At 32.2% G+C, this 21,567-nt stretch overlaps 2 protein-coding genes across 2 annotated transcripts in view; one reads left to right on the top strand and one right to left on the bottom strand.

Annotated features, from left to right (window-relative positions):
* Nucleotides 1-3,851: 3,851 nt before the first annotated feature.
* Nucleotides 3,852-6,143, bottom strand: LOC106692846 (uncharacterized). Its single transcript, XM_014439050.2, has 3 exons — nucleotides 5,990-6,143; nucleotides 5,788-5,914; nucleotides 3,852-4,677 (listed from the first exon to the last, which is right to left on the bottom strand). Exons 1-3 carry the CDS (start codon nucleotides 6,120-6,122, stop codon nucleotides 4,050-4,052), a joined length of 888 nt encoding a protein of 295 aa, XP_014294536.1. The 5' UTR covers nucleotides 6,123-6,143; the 3' UTR covers nucleotides 3,852-4,049.
* Nucleotides 6,144-19,949: 13,806 nt separating this feature from the next.
* The window catches only part of LOC106692847 (uncharacterized), a 7,660-nt gene continuing 6,042 nt past the window's right edge, over nucleotides 19,950-21,567 (top strand). The window contains exon 1 of the mRNA XM_014439051.2: nucleotides 19,950-20,023. The gene's annotated coding sequence lies outside the window, so the exon portion shown is untranslated. The remainder of the gene's footprint in view (nucleotides 20,024-21,567) is intronic.

Below are 21,567 nucleotides of genomic sequence, written 5' to 3'. Positions count from 1 at the left end.
AATTATTTATTTTTTTTATAATTTATTTATTGTTATTTACAACTGTAATCAAATATATACAAGTACATTTACTGTAAGTGATATAATGACATAATACTAACATGTGGAGAATCTACCCATTGATAGAACTCCAATAACATTTCTCGAGGCCACCTTCTTTTCAGACGCCTAGGAGGATTATTAGGTAATGAAAGAGAACCAAGGTTAGAAACAAGTGGATTTGGGTGGATGGGAAGTTTATCATGGAAGGATTGGTATCTGATTTTGCCAAATCGGCAACATATGAGACGTTGAGGTCCTGATGGATGACTTGATTCGTGACAAAGTAAGGAGCATTAAAGATTTTACGAAGGATTTTGGACTCTAAGGATTGGATTCGGGGGGAATTTGATGGTTTAGTGGAGCCCCAAAGCTCAACTCTGTGTGTCCAGATAGGCCTTAGAATAGTCATGTGGATCATTATTATGTAATGGATTGGAAGTTTAGACCGTTTTTCTTGTAAATGAGGTAATAGTCGGAATCTACGAGCAATCTCCTGTCTTTAAAAAAAATAAATAAATAAAACTATTATTAACAAGGTATTAGTGCGCTCCATAGATAGACAACGCCATTGGAAATGATAAAGACACCGATAATTAAAAAAAATCTCTAAATCATGAAATTAAGTTTTTCAATTGTAAGCTTGGATGATAACGCTAATTGTTCTACGATGATCACAACAGGTCATAATACTTCCCTTGTAGATTTCAAGGTGGGAAAAATAGTGGAGCATTTTAGTTAGGAAAGAAATAACTTATGGTTCTCTAAAGCACAATATAGTTACTATTATAAATTTTCAGAAAACTGATAAATTTTCTAATGCCCGAATTACTAAAGTTCTCCAAAACAATTTACTTTTTTTTTTCTACCCTATAAAAAACTTCGTAAACATCTGCTTTCATGAGGAAGATTTTAATTGGAAGCAGATTGGCTATTTTTTGCCACAGCAAATGGCCATGGCCCTTACGACAGAGTTGGGAATGGTATAAAAAAACTGACAGTTCGTGTCGATCAAATCCGAGCCCCAGTACTACTTTTGAGAGGGCAGCCGGAAACATTACTGACCCATGAAGCCTATATTGAATCAGAATGTTTCTAGATAAAAAATTGTCTATCAAAGAAATGTACCATTTCCATCTGTTAATTTACAAAACTCCATTGAAAATATTGATGAAAAATGTTCAATGGAATCAGAAAATAAAAGAATCTCCCGATATATCTAATAGCATATCAACTAAATCATTATTTACGTTTGGGTTTTCTTTTAATGAAAACTTTTTTTTCTCACCCTTCTATTAATTTTATTATATCAATCAAAAACTAATACATAATACAAAAACAGAAATATATATACATAATAAACATAAATATCTTTTCATTACCTGAAGGGGATTTTAAGGTAGGTTGTGGGATCCGCGTGGAAGTACTGTGGCGCTTACTCGCCGTCTGAGTTGTCATGAGTGATGAAAACTAAAATATTAATATTGCTGTCATAATTAGGCCCGGCTAAGACCGACGCCATAGTCATGTCATTTCAGAAAGGGCTGCGTGCCTCAGAAATTTGTAGTGGATGAACAGGACCGGAAAATCTCCAACTCCATACTCTACCTTGGTGTGACACTAGACCGTCATCTTTCTTACTTTCTCCTATCACACCAAGGAGAAACTCTAGATAGCCCGTCTCAAATCCTATAGACTACACCACCTGCTCACATCTCCTTAACTTTCGCTATGACTGAAACTCCAGATTTATAAATCTGTCATACGACCTACCTTGTTCCACTTATAAAACCACATTAAATCGAATGCAGGGCTTCCAGGGATCTGTCCTCCGAACGATCGTCCGGGGAATCACGCTCCAGAGGGCCAAGAACAGAGTCATCCTAGAAGAGCCCCAACTCCCCACTGTCCCGGAGTATATAGGCCGACGACACATCAAAGAATTTGATAGGTCGAAGGCCTGCTGCAACCCTCTGTTCTGAGAGATTCCCCCTCCACTAAGATCTGGGAGGTGGCAGAGCACGGTCCCCATGGTCGATGTCCTCGACGAGGGAAGGGTTTTAGACACTGAAGTCTGAAGTCGATTCTTCACCATTTTACCAGCGGAACGGCCCTTCCCCGTTCGAATAATCCACTGGCATGAGCCACCGATCATGACTACCTTCACTGGACCTTATTTCACTTTATAATGCCAAAAGGCAATCCAAGGGATCCCTTATTCCCAGCTGTACATATAGCATACCCCTCTATATGTATGTATAATAAGCCTATTTCAATTTTCAGGAGGGTACGCCTCTTAACTCATACAGACCATGTTTTGCGAGAGTTGGCTACCCCAAGACGTGCATTTCCGTCGAAAATTCGAATTAAATAATTATAATTATAATCAATGAATTGCATAAATAGGTACGTGAAAGTAGTAATTGGATGTCAAAAGAACACATTGTATGTCCATTCAAACTACATGTGTTACTCTTTAGGCACATAACTATAAAAATGTTTGCTGGGTCTAACCTATTAAATATAGGAGCGTTATAGTGATATAATCTCTTTTTTTACAGCCTTTAAAAATATTAATCTGGGAGGTGCTTCATAATTTTTAAAATAGCCTTATAGTGTTTACTGAGTGGCTAGACGAAGACTAATATTTAAATTATAAGTAAACCGAGCAGAGTAATATCTAATATAAGAAATCAGATCGAAGAATTCATCTAGTAAAAATTTAACACATTTTGTTGTATGATAGGAATTTTATTCTTATAAGTACATTACTCGATTTGCACCCCAAAATACTTTTAATCTTAAAAAAAATAATTGAAAGTATGTAATCAATTGTCCTTAAATAAAAATTAATTTATATTTAAAATAAAAAAACAACATATACAAATCTGTTAGAGTCCGAATTTTGAACTAATGAGAGAGCAGAAATATCTGTTTCTAATTATACTATTTTTATTTCTATTTTAACATGATTGTTATCTTGAAATAATTTTTTTTTATAACCTTCTTCTTTGTCATTTCTGATATTTGGAGAAGGAGGAATAGATTATCTACAGAGTACCATCCAATTCTAACCGTGGTGGGGGTCTCAAGTTTTTATCTCGTGGACCGCCACGGAAAAAAATGTATACCTTCCAGATCGGATTCGAACCGGCGCTACTGCAGCCACGAGCCATTTAAAGTTAGCGATTTAACGCGCTGAGTTACAAACTGCCCTTTTGTACTTGGCACTGAAGAAGGCCTGAAATTTGGGTCGAAACGTTGATATATTTAAATAAGTACAACTAGTGTTCACATCAAAGAAAATGACAATTTTCTTATTTTTTAATCTTCAGAAATATTTTTGGGAAAACAAAAACCGAATCGGATCCTCCATGAGCCTCCAGGCTTCATAGGATTTTTGCGCTCATAAAAACATAATGCCCTACAAAGTAAATCATTATTTATTTCCGTAGTGCAGCTTCATTTCTCACTCAGGAATGTTAATCTCTCCATACCTAACTTTTTAAGAGCACAATAAACACAAATAATAAATACATTACAAAAAATATCAATTTTTCAGGACAAAACACTAATTTTTAAAAACTCTTGTAACATATATAACCCCGAGAAAAAAAAACAAACAAACAGAAAACTTGTAATATTCATTGATATAATGAAGGAAAATAGAAGAAAAATACCTAATCATTCTCCTAAATTTTAGGTTGGACTAAAATTTCTACTTTTAATAAGGATTTTATATTATCATATAAAGCTAAAATTATCTTACTATTTAACTTAGCCCAGGGAAAAGGAATTAACAGCTATTAAAATAAGTTATTCATATTTTTTATTTTATACCAAAATAAATCTGAAAAAATAAAATCAATGATGTACTATGCAGGACTGGATTGTTTGTCTAATGTGTATCTGGTCACTTGAGTGGTGGGATGATATAATTCCACAGAATTAATTTATGTCTCGGAATTTAAAAATTGGCTATTGCATGATTTTTGCAGGTTTTCAGAATATTATAAATTAGAAGGATAGAAACTGTGAGGGTATCTATTGGAATAATGATGGTTGTGTCCTATAGAATTAAACCCCTGTTCAACTCCCTCCCCAAAGAAGGGAAAGGAACTGGTCCCTCGGTTGTTGGGAGCGTGATAGCCATAGGGGTTGAAGGTAGGAATCTGGTACTTGGACGGAAAGGATCCAGAATGTTGGTAATTGTATGGATTGTATCCGGGATTGTAGTGATTGTATCCGGGATTGTAGTGAGAATAGCCTTGAGTGAAGACGGGGATAAGAACAACTTGTAAATTTGCAAGATGATGATTTGCGAACTGGGAATTGTTAACTGGAACCTCATCAATATTAAAGTCGTCGACGACGAACTTCGCCACGTGGTCGAGAGCTACGAAGCTATGGTTATTGAAGACTCCCTTTGGTGCGACATATACGATTGGAACTGTGTACACGCTTTCTCTTACGAGATCGTAGAGCTTGAAGTTGTCCGGGAGCACGAAGTCGCGTACCACTTTGAGCAGGAAGCTGTTGTCATCGAGCCCTTGGTAGCCAATCACCAGGCCGGAGACGTTCGGGGACGCACGGAGAAGTTGGTACAGTGGCTGGAATTTCTTGGAGTCAACTATCGATCTGGATGGAACATAACAGGAAAAAGTAACCATAAAAAACGAATAGATGAAATTTATTATTTATTATAAAAACAAAAATCATTAAAATATAAAAATTATTCTCAACACAAATTCATGTCAAAGCCATTCATTATTCATAATATAAAATGCAAAGCGAACAAATTTAGTATTGTTAAGAATGACAATTATGAATGAGTAGAAGCAAGATAATAAATAAATTATCAACGCGTAATATGCATGACACAAATTTCACCTATCGCTCAACTTAAGGAAGTAAATAATCATTCTTTAAATCATTCTTAATTATCATATTTTATTTGTATTCATTTTCACAAACTTTTAAATGCACCTTTTTTTGCACAATAATTCCCCTCACACGGGCAAAAATTTTGCTTAACTCCAATGATGCCTCATTGTGGTCCGCTTTTATATTTATGTAAATATTTATTCGAGTAAATATATTTAATTTTTCGTCTACGTTCACCTAACAGCTTTGTACTAGTTTTGTTACATTCTGATCACTCATTAACGACCATCTTTTTGATTAAAAAGATCAACTATTTCATACTTAAATTTTCAAAAAATACCAACAAGTTCTGCTGAAATCTTGAAAAAAAAACCTCTCTAACTTTTTTGATTTCAAAATTGTATGTATATTATGGAATTGTTTTTAAATCAGACGTTTAATTCTTTGATTTTGCTTTTGCGTTCAAAATTATCATACAAATTTTAACAGAATTTATACCTGTAGTTTCAAAACTGTTGGTCTTTTAAAGAAAATTGCGACTGAGCTGGCCTACGATAAATTAACAAAATACTAAAAAAACAACAATTTTTTTATACTAAATGTGTGAAAATTTTAAAGCGAATATGATAATTATTCTATTTTGGCTTATGGAGGAAGTAAAAACAGAAGTTCCTATTTAAATAAAGAAATAATCGTTTGAACAAAAAGGTTTAATTTGGAAATTTAGAAAACCTTCCTTTCTTTAAAAATATATTTTTCTAGGCATGTCCAAAAAAAAGAGATATGAACCGAAAAATTCAAAATATTATAATAAAAAAATTATTATAAAAAAATAATACTTGCTAAGACATTTTCAGTACTCACCTTATTCCGTTGTCAGCATAGTAGGCCACCAGACCATTGTCTTGCTGCTGTGAAGTGTTGGCCAAGACGATGACTGGGCCTTGGTAGAGGTCCAAGCCATGAAAGGCAGACCGTTGGGAGCTTGATGCTAATCAACAGCAACTACTGGTCAATACAGCAACATTAAAGATAATCTTATAGGTTCAAGAATGGTTCAACTTACCATACACGTCTAGGACGGACTGCTGCACAGCAACTTCTTGGACATCTGAGGCCACTGCCAGACCCCATAGCGCCAGACCCAACACGACCAAGAAACCTAACGCCTCCATCCTTCTCACTGATCCTTCTCCCATTCTTTCCTCTCTATTTATACCGATGAGGAGATCCAAAACATATTAGCGCTATCCAAAAGCCAAATATTTAATGAGATTCTAATTCCTCAGCTGACACCCATTAAAGGAATTCCCCTTTCTCGAGTTAGAAAACATTATTATTAGCGAAAAACAAATACATAAATATGTGATTTATAGCATAGAAAAATTATTAAATTTCAGAAATTCATTCAGCATGCAATGTTAATTATTTGTTTACTTTAGATCAAATGTTCTTATAGTACAAGAGCCCAAGAGGAGAAAAAAGACAGTTATCTCACCCCGAATTCTGATTACTTTAATGAAAACTAAGTATAATTAATTGATGAGTCTGCCAAGCGACTGTCAAAGCATTAAAAAAAACAACTAAATGTTTCATTTGGACCTCTATTTCTTAAAACATAGGAACAACACAAGAAAACCTAACAGAACGTCATTTAAAGAAGACTAAATTTGCTAACATATGAGCCATAATAGAGTTATTTACGTTAAATAGTTTTCGAGATATAGCTTTTTAAAAAGCAACATTTCATAAAAATGTTGTATAGGAGGTACTGAAAGATCGGTAGTTAGTGAATTTATTTTGAAAAATTCATATCTCAAAAACCATTTGACGTACAGAAGTCTATTAGCACTCAAATTAAAGCTAGTTTAATAAGCTATAAAGTATTTTATGATGTTTATCTTGGTAGGAGAGTAATAGTTTACATGAAATTTGCCAAAATAAATTGATTTATAGTTGTTCGGACAAATTTTCATATGCCAAATATGTGAATATCATAAACACTAATACCCCTACGAAGATAAGTGTCATAAACTACTTTATAGTAAGTTAAATTTTCTTTATTTTGAGTGTTGGCAGACATATGTGTGTGTCTTATGGATCTAGAGATATATGTTTTCAAATATTCAACATTTTATACGAACAACTAGAAATTAACATTTTGTTAGTTTATTTTGTCAAATATCATAAAAACTACTAATCCTACAAAGATCATCAAAATTATCTATTTTGTAGTAAATTTAACTAGCTTTAATTGCTGGCAGACATCAGTACGTCCAATGTTTTCTGGAATAAGGTTTTTCATAAATCAAATTTATTGTCCCAACAACTATAAATCAATTTATTTCAGCAAATATCATGAAAACTACTATTCCTACGAAGGTAGAGGTCATAAACTTCTTTATAGTCCATTAAACTAGCTTTAATTTGAGTGCTAATAGACATCTGAACGTCACATAGTTCCTGAGATATAGATTTCTCAAAATAAATTAACTAACTACTAATCTTTCAGTAGATTTTTAAGAAATTTTGCTTTTTAAAAACCTATATCTCGAAAAATTGGACGTAAATAGCTCTTTTAGGGCTAATATTTCAGCAAATTTACTCTTCTTTAAATGACGTTCTCTTAGGTTTTCTTGTGTTGTTCCTACTTTTTAAGATATAGAGCTCCGAATGAAAAATTAGTTTTTTTATGACTTTGAAACAACCGCCATTTTTTATTCCCTCTACCAATACTTGGCAGACTCATCAGTTTTGACTGGTAATTATACATAGTTTTTATTGAAGTAATCAAAAATTGGGGTGAGATAACTGCCTTTTTTTTCTTCCCGGCTCTTGTACTATTATATACTGGGGTGAAAAAATCGAGCCCGATGCTTATGTCTTGGAATATTTTCTGAGATAAGATCCTCTAATTCTGAAAAATTTCACAATTTATGTGTAGTAAATTCTTATTAAGCTTGAAATGGACATGCATGCTTGACTACACACATACAAAAATCAGACTAACTAAACAAAATGATTGTAAAACAAGTAATATTTTTATTCTTAAAAGGTTGGAAAAAACTCTACATGAGTCACTATTCATACCTATGGGTTTTCGTTCCAAAAGATAAAATTGATTTTATGCGGTTTATATTTCATTTAGCTCTCAAGTAAATAGAGGTCTGGGTTTCATATCTATATTAAAGTGGCCATCCAAGACTGGGATGTCATCTGTCCAAATGACATTCAAAGGGCAGTACATAGACTATCCAGAAAATTCCTAGAATCCAAGTCCCGTCATGACCGCCAGTAATAGAACCTGTCCATACAAGGAAAGACAAATGGAAAAAACGCTGTTTGGCATTTATAAATTTATTGAAGGGAACATGCTTTCAAAAGTAACCTTTCCTATATCAGTTTTTAATTAAAACTATTAAAATCTGAATCTCAAATACAGCTATGAATATTATCGAACAAATTTATAATGGAGTGCTTTGTTATATGTATTTTTTAAATTATTACTTTATTTATTGATAAGTATTACAATCTGCAACAAACTATATATAATATATTATTTATTTTATTTTATTTCACAAAGTAAAAAAAACAAAATAATTGCCAGATTTAAATCATGTGAACGCTGGCTGCAATTGTTACATCACGAGGAGACCTCCAAATATTTAGGTAGAGAATGTATGGGAAAACCTCGGATAAGTATTTCACTGGATACCTTCAAGTACTAACGGTAAAAAAAGGTTGAATTTAATTTGATTTATGTTTCATTTCCGTAATGCAATTCATTGATTCATGTATTATTTAGTTAGTACTCCTATCATTTATTATTAACTGTTATTCACCTCAGATTCGATAACACTGCACCATTTAACAGATATACTGTTACAAACAATAGAGCATCTCTAATTAGTTATTTATTTTTACCTATGCATCTACCCATAAAGGATCGTTATCAAACTAGATAGGTTTTTTTTTCTTTACGATTTGAGAACTTTTAAACACAAAATATGACACAAATTTTCTAGAGCTGTTTCAGTGTCTCCAGTGTTGCAGTCCAGTAGACTGCCCCACTGCCAGGTGTACCTTGTAGCTTCTGCAGGCTGTATTAGAACATATCGATGTGCATTCCGGCTTGTGTTGTACGGGCAGACAGTATGCAACTTTCCTTACCTCGGAGCTGTCTCTAATTACTCCTAGTTCATTGCTTAATCTATTCCACTCGTTGGCCTAAGAACACACATTTTTTCCGACATACTTACACCAATCCAGTTTGTATTCTGTAGTTTAAATGACATGTATAACTTCCGTAATAGGCTCCTTTTTATTTCTTTTTACCCACAGAAAATTTTATTATTTTTCCTTATAATGTTTACATTTTTTTGAGCGTGAGAAACCATTGAATGGTATTTATGCTTGTGTTTCATAATGAGGGTTAGGGCTTTCCGGATAGAGTAATGTTCTTCAGTGTATACACTATTTGATTCTGGAAGAATATATATTTGACAAACGGAGACGATGATAATTGCACATTAAACATCCGAGCGCGATTTTGAAGCATCAGTAAACCAACAGCAGTTGGTTCTACAGCCCATTATTTGTTAGCTAAACTGTAGTCTATTGGGCTTTCTTTTTTTAGCCAAATAGGTACTGAATTCGTTGCAATTTAGACAAAATTAGGTACAGTAATCTCCAAATTATTTATCAATTTTTTGGCTCTTCAATGGGTGCATTTAATGGATGGCTTATTTTATTCATATACTGCTAAATGTGTATACTGTAAGAAACGAGAATTAATGTTGTATGTTTTTGATATGGAAGAGAAATATGCTGGTAATGTCATCAATATCATCAATTTTAAGTGGGTCACTTTTAATTGAATTGTAGAAATATAATTCAATGTTTTTGTCTCCGCTCATGATTTTTTTTCGCTTGCCCTCAACTCTTGTTTGCTATCCACCTCATTTTTTTTAAATTCATTCAAATCTTAATTTTTTAAAACTTATTGAAGACATTTTTTTTATTTATTCCTAATCACGGTGCGCCAATCCTCATTTCACCGCCGGACAGGTCGTCTGTCGTTGAAAATTTTCTTGTGAGGAATACATTTCTTATAGTACAAGAGCCGGGAAGAAAAAAAGGCAGTTATCTCACTCCAATTTTCGATTACTTTAATGAAAACTATGTATAATTACTAGTCAAAACTGATGAGTCTGCCAAGTAGAGGTAGGGGGAATATACAATGGTGGCTGCTTAAAACCTTATAAAAACATTAATTTTTCATTCGGAGCTCCTATGGTTTCTGAAATAAAGTTTTTCATAAATCAAACTTATTGTCCGAACAACTATAAATCAATGTATTTTATCAAAATTTGTGAAAAATACTACTGGTACGAAAATAAACGTCATCACCTACTTCATAGTGCATTAAACCAGCTTTAATTTGAGTGCTAATAGACATCTGTACGTCGAATGGTTTTTAAGATATAAATTTTTCAAAATAAATTCACTGACTACTGATCTTTTAGTACGTCCCATACAACATTTTTATGAAATGTTGCTCTTTAAAAAGCTATATCTCGAGAACTATTGAACGTAAATAGCTCTATTAGGGCTTACATTTTAGCAAATTTACTGTACTTTAAATGATGGTCTCTTAGATTTTCTATTGTTGCTGGTAGTTGTAAAGATATACAGCTCCGAATAAAAAATTAATTATTTTTAACGTTTTGAAACAGCCGCCATTTATTATTTCCCCTACCTATACTTGGCCGACTCATCAATTTTGACTAGTAATTAAACCTAATTTTCGATTAAGTAATCAAAAATTGGAGTGAAATAACTGCCTTTTTCTTCTCTTGGGCTCTTCTACTGTTAGCAGTATCAAGAATGCTTCGGTTGAGGAAAGAAATGTTTCCTTCCACGTTTGTTACCGGGTCTTCCTTTTCTCTATTTATTTTTCAATGAGAGATGAAGACTTTTCCCAGTAGGCTCTATAGAAAGACCAGTTTGTAATTTAATTTAAGGAAGCATTAGAGTTATCATAAAATTTTATAATGATTGGGAAGTGATCCCTTCCTTACAAGGTGTCCTTTATACTCCAATGGACTTTATGGGACATTTTGACGTCGATAAAAGACCATTAAATAGCGGAAAGAGTTCTATTTCTTCAAAACTGTGTTGGAGAGCCATTTACTTGAAAAATATAATTTTTCAATGGGCCTATACAGTCCCAGAGTGGGAATGTCTAGGTTCATTTCTCGGGGCCACCGCGAAATAAATATTGACCAGTCCAGGTGGGAATCGAACCCACAACCTTCTGAACCAAGCACTCTGGGACCCTGGCCCCAGTCCGCTCAGCTATCAGTTCTTCGAAAAATAGAATTATTAATATCTATAATTTTTATTTCCATTTCTTTCTCTCTATCTTTAAAATCGGGGAACGTCAAACCCTCTAATTTGTTGAACGCGTTCATGTCTCCAACCAATATGGTACCTCTTAGAGGTTGCTCTACTATTGCTTAGCTATCATTGGCAGTGAAGTCTTGATTTGTTGGAATAGAAATATTTCATACTGTAATGGGATGTAGTTTGAATATCTTCGTGTCCACAACTTCTTAGGAATAATCAATGGATAAATTATGTTTGAACTAATTAGTAGTCAGTGCTATCATCTGTGTTTAGAGTATTTTATATTTTTATTTTTCATTTTGAGTGCCGCTCTGTTACAAGACTTATAGTATCTTCCAGCATATCTCAAAGTCTTTGTGTATTATCAGTAAATTCTGTTCCTAATGTTCTGTAATTTTTTGTTTCGATATTTCTATTAATTTAACCATATTGTTGAAAGATATTGGGGAATTTTGCCTGTTTTCTATAATGGAGAGCAAAGCGCCTTTAAGATTAATGTCATGATTTGTATCAGTCTTTTTTTTTATCTCATTGGTGGACTTTTGTAAAAATAAGTTTCTATCGGTGGGGATTCTTCCAAATTTATGAAATTTTCAAAGTCTCCATCGGGATCTAATGTTATGGTTTGCTCTGCGGTGGAAGGAGGGCCAGAATGGCATCGTTTGACACCGAAGGTAACTGCAGGTAATAATGTTAATTCATTGCTGTTATCTACACTTATTAGGTCATTATATTTGATCTCGGCAGTATTTTCTGTGTTATTGTTGTTATCACCCTGGTTACCAGGCAGCTGTAACTTGGGTTTATCTCCATTGGTTTCTGTTAATGTGAAAGGGTTACAATGGCGACTGACTTGAAGGCTGCACATACAATACAATGATTATAATGCATCTGATTAGGAGTGTCAAGAAAGGAGAAACCGTTACTTAATTTTCATTGATATTGCTTATATTAAAATTGAAATTAATTAATATACTTTCTTTTTCTTTACTTTTTGCATCTTGAATGTCATCATTTTGCAGATCTATATGTAGATACGTGCCCCAGATGTTTACAAATAAAGCAAGTGAAACTTTGTTAACTGAAAAATATTCGATAAGAGACACTGTTCTGCTTTATTAGATGATGGGAGTTTACCAAGCTCATCAGATGGAATGTGAACTTGACTTCTGAAACTGAGTCCATGAGCTAAATTTGATCTTGGTACCCGACTCTGAGAAAATGTATCAGCGAGACATAAGAAATAATGATCAGATAACTGGACTAACTTGTCATTTTATAAAAATGTCTTTATAATCAATGACTTATTTGTGGTTCTTACGAAGGTTTCTTTTAACTTTTTTATTGCCAAAATGAATGCAAAATCAGGAATCAAAAATTTTTGAAATATAACGCTTAAATTTGGGTTAATTAAGGCTGCAATTTGAATCACGTAATCTTTTTTTTTTTTTTTGTGATTTTTAGTCCTCCTGACTCTTCTACGAAACTAAAAGCTCTGATCAATTATAAAATGTCCATTGTCGCCCAAAATTTCGTAAATGTATCAGTTTTATATTTATTTATGGGGCACGCAAATTGTCCAGATAATACTCTAGGAAATAGAGTCTATTTTTAAATACTGGCTTGAAGTGAGTAAACGGTTCTTCGTACAGGCCCCATACAGCTGATTCCTTCTCTAATTATTATGTTTGCAAACGGTAAATTATTAATTTTTAAAAATATTAGCAATTGATTTATTACCATGTTTTTGTTTTTGTTTATGGTTTTCTTATTGTAGAATAAAAACTCACAGAGTGAGGACATTTGAAATATATGGAAAACTAGTAGACATATATTTATATTCTAACTTTTGTAATGCTATGTTTCAGGATGAATATATGTACGTTGAACGAACACAATTGAAAGTTTATTATCAATTGTTGTATTTAGTTAAATTTAAACATTTACCTACAGATTATTATGCTTTAGCAACATAAATTAAGACAACATATGCCATAAGAAACACAACAGATTTTTAAAATTTTGTTTTATAACCTTTATTACCACTTGTTTTCATTTTACAAATGAACCCAAGGCTCTATTTATATCTAAAAGTGATAAAGCGAAACACTTTTCCTGAGTGTATGTTGCATGATGTAAATTCTTGAAAAAACTATAGGTGACACGTGAAAGTATATGTTATTGTTTTGCATATGTGGAGTCAGTTGTCATTACTGTTTTATTCCATATTATGATTCCAATTGGCATTTGTACAAATAAATCCTTCAATTTTTCTACAGAAAAATAGGTGCGGTATGATTGTCATTTATAAAATCTTGGATTCAAACTTTCTTTTAATCTGGAATGTTACCTTGTAATCGTCAGTAATTATAATGGGATTGCCAAGTCATTAAAAAGTATTTTGCATATAAAAGAATAAAAAGACATAGCTAAAAAAATCAATTGTCGGAAGCTTGAATGGTTGGGCATGCAACATTTTTAGTATCAAACAAACCCAAACACGACGGGTATATTACCAGTAACATGTAATGAAAACATACATGAGAAGAACATGGTGAAGGAGCCACTGGAGTGATAGACCAACTGATGGATGTCGATCTAACTCGATTTCTAAATAATCCTGCCATTTCATATCATCCTTGTCAATTTTCTCACAGAAAAAACGATAATGGGGTGGCATCACTTTTAGCCGGATGAAGAGAACGTGCAAGGCCAACTTTTGGAGGTCTTGTTCTTGTCTTAGAAGCTGCTAGACAGTGTTTAGTCAATATACGAGTATATCATATTATGCATTTTATATAAAGCTAATTCTTGATTTTTATTTTTATTACATTTTACAGGAGAATAACTGCGCTGAAAAAAGTTATTTGTTGTGTAAACGGGATGATTTTTCTGGGCAACAATAGTATTGATAAATATCTTTTGTTAAAAAATTCGCTTAGCAATAGACAGATGGCGTCTTTGAAAGGGCTTAAATGTATAAATAAATAAATAATAAGATAAACGCCTAATTTTTATTATTTAGACTACCATCGTAATGATCGTAGTTGTATTGTAAGTGTAGACTTTATACTAGAGTATCGTTTCGACAAACATTGCAGAAAGGATTTAGATGAGTTTACTTCGTACACACAACTACCTCCAAGAAATATTTAATCTGCTACTGCCCAGCAAACACCAACAAGAAGGAAACTAAAGATTAATTTTAGAAAGTCCAGTATTGTATGTAGATTGTATTAATCCAATCGAAATAGAGCTTTTTCGCGCCTTATTTAATGGGAAAAATGATTATCAAAGTTTTAAACTAAAAGTTAAATTATTAAGATAATATTGTAGATATTTTCTCAAAATTAAATTTAAAATGTAATATTATTTTATTTTTATTTTTTTTTTCACTGGCGCGATAGACCGTGGAGGTCCAAGGCCTCACAAGAAATACATCGTGCGTTTCCTGACGTGGTTTTCATAGGGTGGGTCCGTCACTCCCACGCCTATTTTTTTTTAGTGCCACTCATTGGCAAACGGGCCTCACAAATGCCCAGAGGGAAGATAGTGGGTGAGTATTGCTTAAAAAAATTCCGGGTAGGGCCGGGCTCGAACTCACAATCTATGGCTTCACGGACAGGCGCTTTTTTAAAAAAAAAACGTTTATTTTATATTTGAATTATATACAGGTGAAATTTTAAATTAAGGAACCTTATTTAAAGTCATTTAATTTAGACATTATTATAATTTTTTATATATTTATTTATTGTTATTTGAACTGTACATTATAATACATTTAGTAAATTCGATCTCAGTTAAAATAGAGTGTTACAGCCGTATAGAGAAACTACCCATTGGTAGTACTTTGATATTATAAATTTTAAAAACTGGTTTCTGTTCCACGAACCTTAATATTGTCGAACACTAATTCTTTTAGGTCATAGAGAGGTAATGTATCCGAAAACAGTGCAGTGTAACCCTTACGTCTTACCGTTGCCTAAGGATGTACACACTCTCAGGGTGAATTCAGACTCAAGACTCCCAGCGGAGTGTACAACACTAATAGGAGTACTTTACATCAGTCTCAACAGGGTTGAGTTTTATACTGAGTACCATGCTTTAAAACTTTCCTACAAGAACCATCCTTCAACAAAACGAAACCACCCTGAATCTGAACCAACACTGTGCAAAGATTTTAAGTAAAATTAATTTATGAAAAATATGGCATAAAATTAATGTTGATAATTATGATTAATCTTGAATTTTAATAATGAAATAAAGAGGAAATTTGACAAAAATATAGTTGTAATAAATAATTTAAATGATTGACCAGAGTAGGGAAGGTTGCAAATATTGTTGTGGTAAATTTTACTGTTGACTGAAAATTAAATAATTTCAATTTTTAATTTAATTTGAAAAATTGACTAAGTAGGTAATTATACATAATCTAAGAATTGCTTATTAACGAAATTATATGATTCCCTAATGTAGGGTAATTTGAGGACTGATAGAAATGACCTGGGCAGAATAGCCAGCATGAAGTTGTTTTTTTTAAATGTTTTGTTTCTAAAATTGTATTGTAGTATGATAATTTATAAATAAAATTATTATTTGTTTAGAATTGTAAAAGATCATATGTGTAATAAAAGCTGTTTGTAATAGATTGTCCTTGAGGATGGCTGAATTGGCCGAAGCGTCTGATTTATAAATGGAAAAAAAATCTTTTGTGATTAAAATGGATAAAATTTTATTTATTTAAACAATATTAACTAGTCTCAAGAAAGTGTCAAGATTAAATAATAATTTTGTTTACTCAGTTATTAGGACATGAAATATTATTTGGATTATTTTAATAACATATATATACACAAGTGATTAAAAGTAAATTTGGTGAGGGCACGGATCACGCAACTTTAATAAACCACCCTACTTCCGCTCCCAGGGTTTGTGTATATTGGTCCGGTATGGTTAAAAATCTAAAATCAGCTTTGATCGTACCAAGAATACAACATTGAAACAAAAAATAACGTAGCCGTTTTACACGTATTTTTTACACATGAATACAATCAGCAGAGATTGGGTGGTATCGTGTTGTTCGGATTGGAACTCTTAATTGGTTTTAACTGGTAATTTATTTTAAATAAACAAAAATAGTTTAGAGGAACATGTTTTTTTAAACCAAATTTTTTTATTTCGGTTGCACACTACTTTTTGTTTTTGAGCTTCTCACACACTCACACAGGCACAGAACATTTTGTGAGACTTGGTTATTTAGCCTCAAGTAAACTCAAAACGTGTATTTGCAGGAGAAATTCGATTTGGAATTTTACACGATCGCAATACTTTTTTTCCTTATGCTAAGTAATTTATTTATTGATAAGTGAAAGTAAAAATGTATAGGTGAATTAAATTTAGGATAAAAAATGCCTTTTCTGGGTCTCAATTTTTTTTTACCACACCAATGTTTATTTTTATTTATTTAATTTTTTGCAGTATTTAGGGTTTTGAGTACCTCTAGAACCCCCCTCCCCTCCCCAATTGAGTTAGAGGGTTGTATGTGAATTGAGTTAGTGTGTAGAAGAGTGGCTTTTGGAAGTCTCTTCCATTCTCTCCCCCTACTTTTCTTTCACAATTTTGAAACATGAATGAAATAATTAAATTATTTTTCATTTGGCTTATGTATAAAAATGTGAGGAAAATAAGATCTTAGTGACGAAACTCTGCTACTATTTTTTTTTTTTTTTTTACCTTCAGTCAAGACCGTGCCGAAATAGTAGAACTACCCTTCATTAAATGATTCATTTGTTTTCAGTGATATTAAAATTAGGACTAAGATATTATGAGAACGAAACTTACTATAATACTGTAATAACAAGCGCTCGTCATTTTATACAGCTTGGTATTAATAAGTTATGTTATGTTTTGTTATGTATGCTAAGTATTAATAGTTTTGTTAATAGTGAAGCCGGCGGGATATTGACTCTAGCCATTACAATTGGGTCCAAACCTTCCCTCGATAATCCAATCAAGATATGATTTCTTGATCATAACAAGAACTCATATGCTGATTGAATATTGAAAATTATGGGCTGCATTGGCAATCGGAGCCTGGACTATGAATCCCATAGTCATGCCCTATACCTTCCACTCTCTACTGATTCTAGTTTGATACTTCGCCCGGTTGCACTGCACGCTAAATAACTTTCGACATGTCATCCCATCCAAATGGCCTCGACCCAATTGGATTAGGTTTTCCTCTGCCTGACCTAATGTGACGGAAAGCTTCCATTTTCCAGCTTCCTCCTGTTTACCTTTGCTCTGAGCTCAGTCAACAAATCGTTTACTTTTATTTTTTTCCTACAATTTTTGATATTATTTTCTCTTTCGTTTTCATGATGATATGCATAGTAGAGATATATATATTGTTAAGTATAATTAATTTCGAATCTGTGTTTTGATAGGAAATATACGTCCTCTGAGTCCAGGATCAATATTTCAAGTCTCGCAAAATAGTCTCTGTTTGTGTATCTGTGAACAGATACAACTCTTTACCTCACTCTATAATTAATTGATCAAAAATATAGGTTAAATTTTATGCTCATTGAAATGATAAATATTTTCCCAGGTTGAAATAAATGTTTTAAAAATAAGAATAGTAAAATAAATGTATAACGTACCGTTGGAAAGCTGAAGATTTTTAGAAAAATTAATATCACATAAATTTGTAAAAGGAAATGAAAAAAGTGACATAAACCCATAAATTAACTCTATTTATAACTAAATGTTTTCTTTTTTCTGTGATTGTTAAGGTAGTATTGCATATTTTATTTTCACTTACCTTCCTATGCAGATATCGTAGAAGAAATTATTATGGTAGTGGTGAATAAAGGTACAAAATATTTTTTAAAAATCTACTTAATGTTAGCAACTATTATTAAATATTAATACACGAATATATTGAAACTATTATATAGTTTTTCTACTGAAAAGGCAGGAAACTGCACGTCGATTCCGACTATTACAGCACTTACAAGACAAACGGTCTAAACTTCCAACACATTACAAAAGACTGATCTACATGACTGTAATAAGGCCAATCTGGACATATAGAGTTGAGCTCCTCTCGTATTCAATCCTTACAATCCAAAATCCTTCGTAAAATCCTCAATGCTCCTTACTTTGTCGCAAATAAAATCATACATAAAGACCTTAATGTTCCCTAGGTAACCGATCTAGCCCGAACCGATATCACTCCTTCCATTATAAACTCTCTAACCACTCAAACCCCCTAGTTTCTAATCTTGCATCCTCTTCCATTCCTGACAATCCTCCGAGGCACCTGAAAAGAAGATGGCCACGAGACCAGCTAATGTAAAATGTCATTAGAGTGCTACCAATGGGTAGTTTCTCTACACGCCTGTAACACTCCAATTTAACTTAGTTCAGATTTACTAAATGTATTATAATGTACAGTTGTAAATAGCAATAAATAAATATTAAAAAAAAAAGTTTTTCTACTATTTCATTCCTTTATGATAGTGGTGTTGGAGCCGCAGCAATAATAGATGATAGTGCAAACATGTTTTCCCTCCGCAAGCAATTCATTTACCACGAAACTAACAGCAATTTACCTTGGATTACCGGAGGCCTATTATAGAACAAAGAAAAATAATACCCACTATTCACAGATTCTATGAGTTCGTTGTCACTATTGAAAAACGTATATACAATCGTTGATATAACAAACATATATATATATCAAGGCACTCATATTTCAAATAATCTTCAAGTTGAAAATACAAATATTAAATGAAAGACTGGTGATTTTGAAAAACTAAACTGGTGATTAAGAGTACAGTACTATCATGGAAGACATCAATCCAAAGTTGCTGAAGACACGAAGTACAGTAGTAGTGACTAGACCAAGAATTGGACACACTTGACTAACCCAAGAATACTTACTGTCAGTGACATCTAGACCAACATACAGACAGTGTGACTTACCATTAACTGTTAAACACGTACTGACAGACTACAGGTATTTAATAGACACCGGATTACCATTTAATTTGGCTATTTTACTAAACGATAACAACCCTGATATTCCGGAAATATTTGATTACTTCAAGAAAACAACTATGTACCAATTTATATATATCAAACTTTATAACATCAATTAATGTCCGTTACTGTATTATTTTGTTTATTAATTATTTTTCTTAATATTAATTATTATTATGACATCAGATAATGCATTCTAGTATAGATATATTGATGTTGATGTTGCGAATGCTTCCAAGAGTAAAGCTCTTGTGTATAAACAAACATCACCGTCGCTGTGGATTGTCTCATATCATAATAAAAAAAAGAGAGAGAATAGAGAGAAATCATTGTTCTTTAATGCTATAAAATGATTAAATATTGTTAATTTATGTTTCAAAAAGCTAATATTGATATGGATTACACACGTATCCACCCGTTCCAGATTATTAAATGGTTCTCCTAACGTGTTATGTTAAGGATGAACGTTAAAATCCCATTAAATGATGGGCTGATTGGTTCCTAAATGAACTATATATAAGAGAAAACTTAGATTAGGTCTCATTCAGGCGAGTTAATACAATGCTGTTCTTAGGCGTTCTCCTTTCAGTGGGTCTGGCAGCGGCGGCCGAATTAAGCAGCCTGGAGTCTAATCTCGACGTTTATGGTAGTAATAATGTGTAATTAAATTTATTAATAATGTTTTATCATACTATAGTGGCTAATAATGTTTTATTATAATATAGTGGCTAATAATGTTTTATTAACATTTCTCATAATAGTATTTATCACTATCAATTGAACCCACGGGTGTAACAAGGAACCAACAATTTTGCTCGACATGTTTAATGGGATATATCAATTTTTTTTTTTCATGCCAAATAATAATGTTGAGGGATGATAGCTTGAGTACACGTTTTAAAATGAAAGATATAGCTTATAAAATAAAACATTATAAATTATGTGATAGGTTTCTTATTTCATAGTGAATAAGTCCATTTTCTTAAATTTTCATGAGAGCAGTTTCTTGAAATGCTATTTTCAGATTATACACATCTTCTTTGGAAATTTCGGTACCCCATTTTAATTAATGAACCAAATAATCATTATGTAAGATTTGTTTTAATCCTCATAAAGTATCTTGAACAATTTTAGACTTGGACAATCATTATAATGTAAATATTTATGAACTTTTCCGGTTGGATATGATAACTATTTTATGTTTTTAGTTTTTTACAAGAATGCTTTTGGAAATTCGCAAAATTTTTAATATAGATATTAAATTTTATAATCTTAAATACTTTCTTGACAGTGGTTAATGTTGTTTAAATAAATAATTTAAATTTTATCTATTGTAGTCTCAAAACCTATTTTCTTTACAAGTCCGACGTTTCGGCCAATTAGGCTATCCTCAGGGACAATCTTAGAACAATTTCTAATTAGGCAATTTTCACATTAAAACAAAAATTCAAATTCGTTATTACAGTCACTTATTTGTTAAAATTTATCACAGCAATCACAACAAACATTGTTATGTCCTGCATGACGTTGTGTTTTTAAATTATTTAGTTCAAAAATTGTATTAAGATTGTCCCTGAGGAAGGCCTAAACGTCAGACTTGTAAAGAAAATAAAAGGTTTTGAGAGTATAATGGATACAATTTAAATTATTTATATAAACAATAAATATTACATTTTTTAAAAAATTCGCATTGCTTGGCATTGCAACTGATAAGGTCCATTAGGATGTGGTTAAAAAAATTAATAGATTATATTTAGTTTAAAAATAAATAGATTTTATTTCGTTTAAAAATAAATTTAGCCATTTCAAAATTATTGTTTTTAATATTATATCCTAGCCATGATTGAATATAGGTTCATATTATGCAATAGGTGAATAATGTATAAATAATAGATCCATTAACTTGTTTTTCATCAGCTGGAGTTTAAACAACCATTCGAATCAATCACGGTGTAGTTTACCGATTAGTAGTAAAGAATCATCGTAGTAAGGTAGTAGTAGTTGCTAATGGATATTACAGAAGCACATATTCAACGAGCGTACATAGTAAGGGATGAATGACTTTTATTGAAAGGCAGTCATGAAAGCCTATATCACTCTCGTGTTCTATTGAATCAGAGTTGATTTAGTTGAAACAATTGAACTTCAGTCACTCCATCAACTGAGAAATTCGTTTTCCTTCTATGAAAT

The sequence above is a fragment of the Halyomorpha halys genome, unplaced genomic scaffold (assembly GCF_000696795.3).
Source record: "Halyomorpha halys isolate HHAL.00 unplaced genomic scaffold, Hhal_1.1 Scaffold74.1, whole genome shotgun sequence".
Lineage (NCBI taxonomy): Eukaryota > Metazoa > Arthropoda > Insecta > Hemiptera > Pentatomidae > Halyomorpha > Halyomorpha halys.
The sequence above is the reverse complement of the archived record's forward strand: the minus strand, read 5'-3'. Positions and strand labels throughout refer to the sequence as shown.

Bases quoted from the DNA above. Each gene is read 5' to 3' on its own strand.
- LOC106692846 (XM_014439050.2), bottom strand. From the start codon at position 6,122: ATGGGAGAAGGATCAGTGAGAAGGATGGAGGCGTTAGGTTTCTTGGTC. The intron at 5,915-5,989 runs GTAAGTTGAACC...GCTGTTGATTAG, and splicing joins GTCCGTCCTAGACGTGTATG to CATCAAGCTCCCAACGGTCT. The intron at 4,678-5,787 runs GTGAGTACTGAA...TGTTCCATCCAG, and splicing joins TATGCTGACAACGGAATAAG to ATCGATAGTTGACTCCAAGA.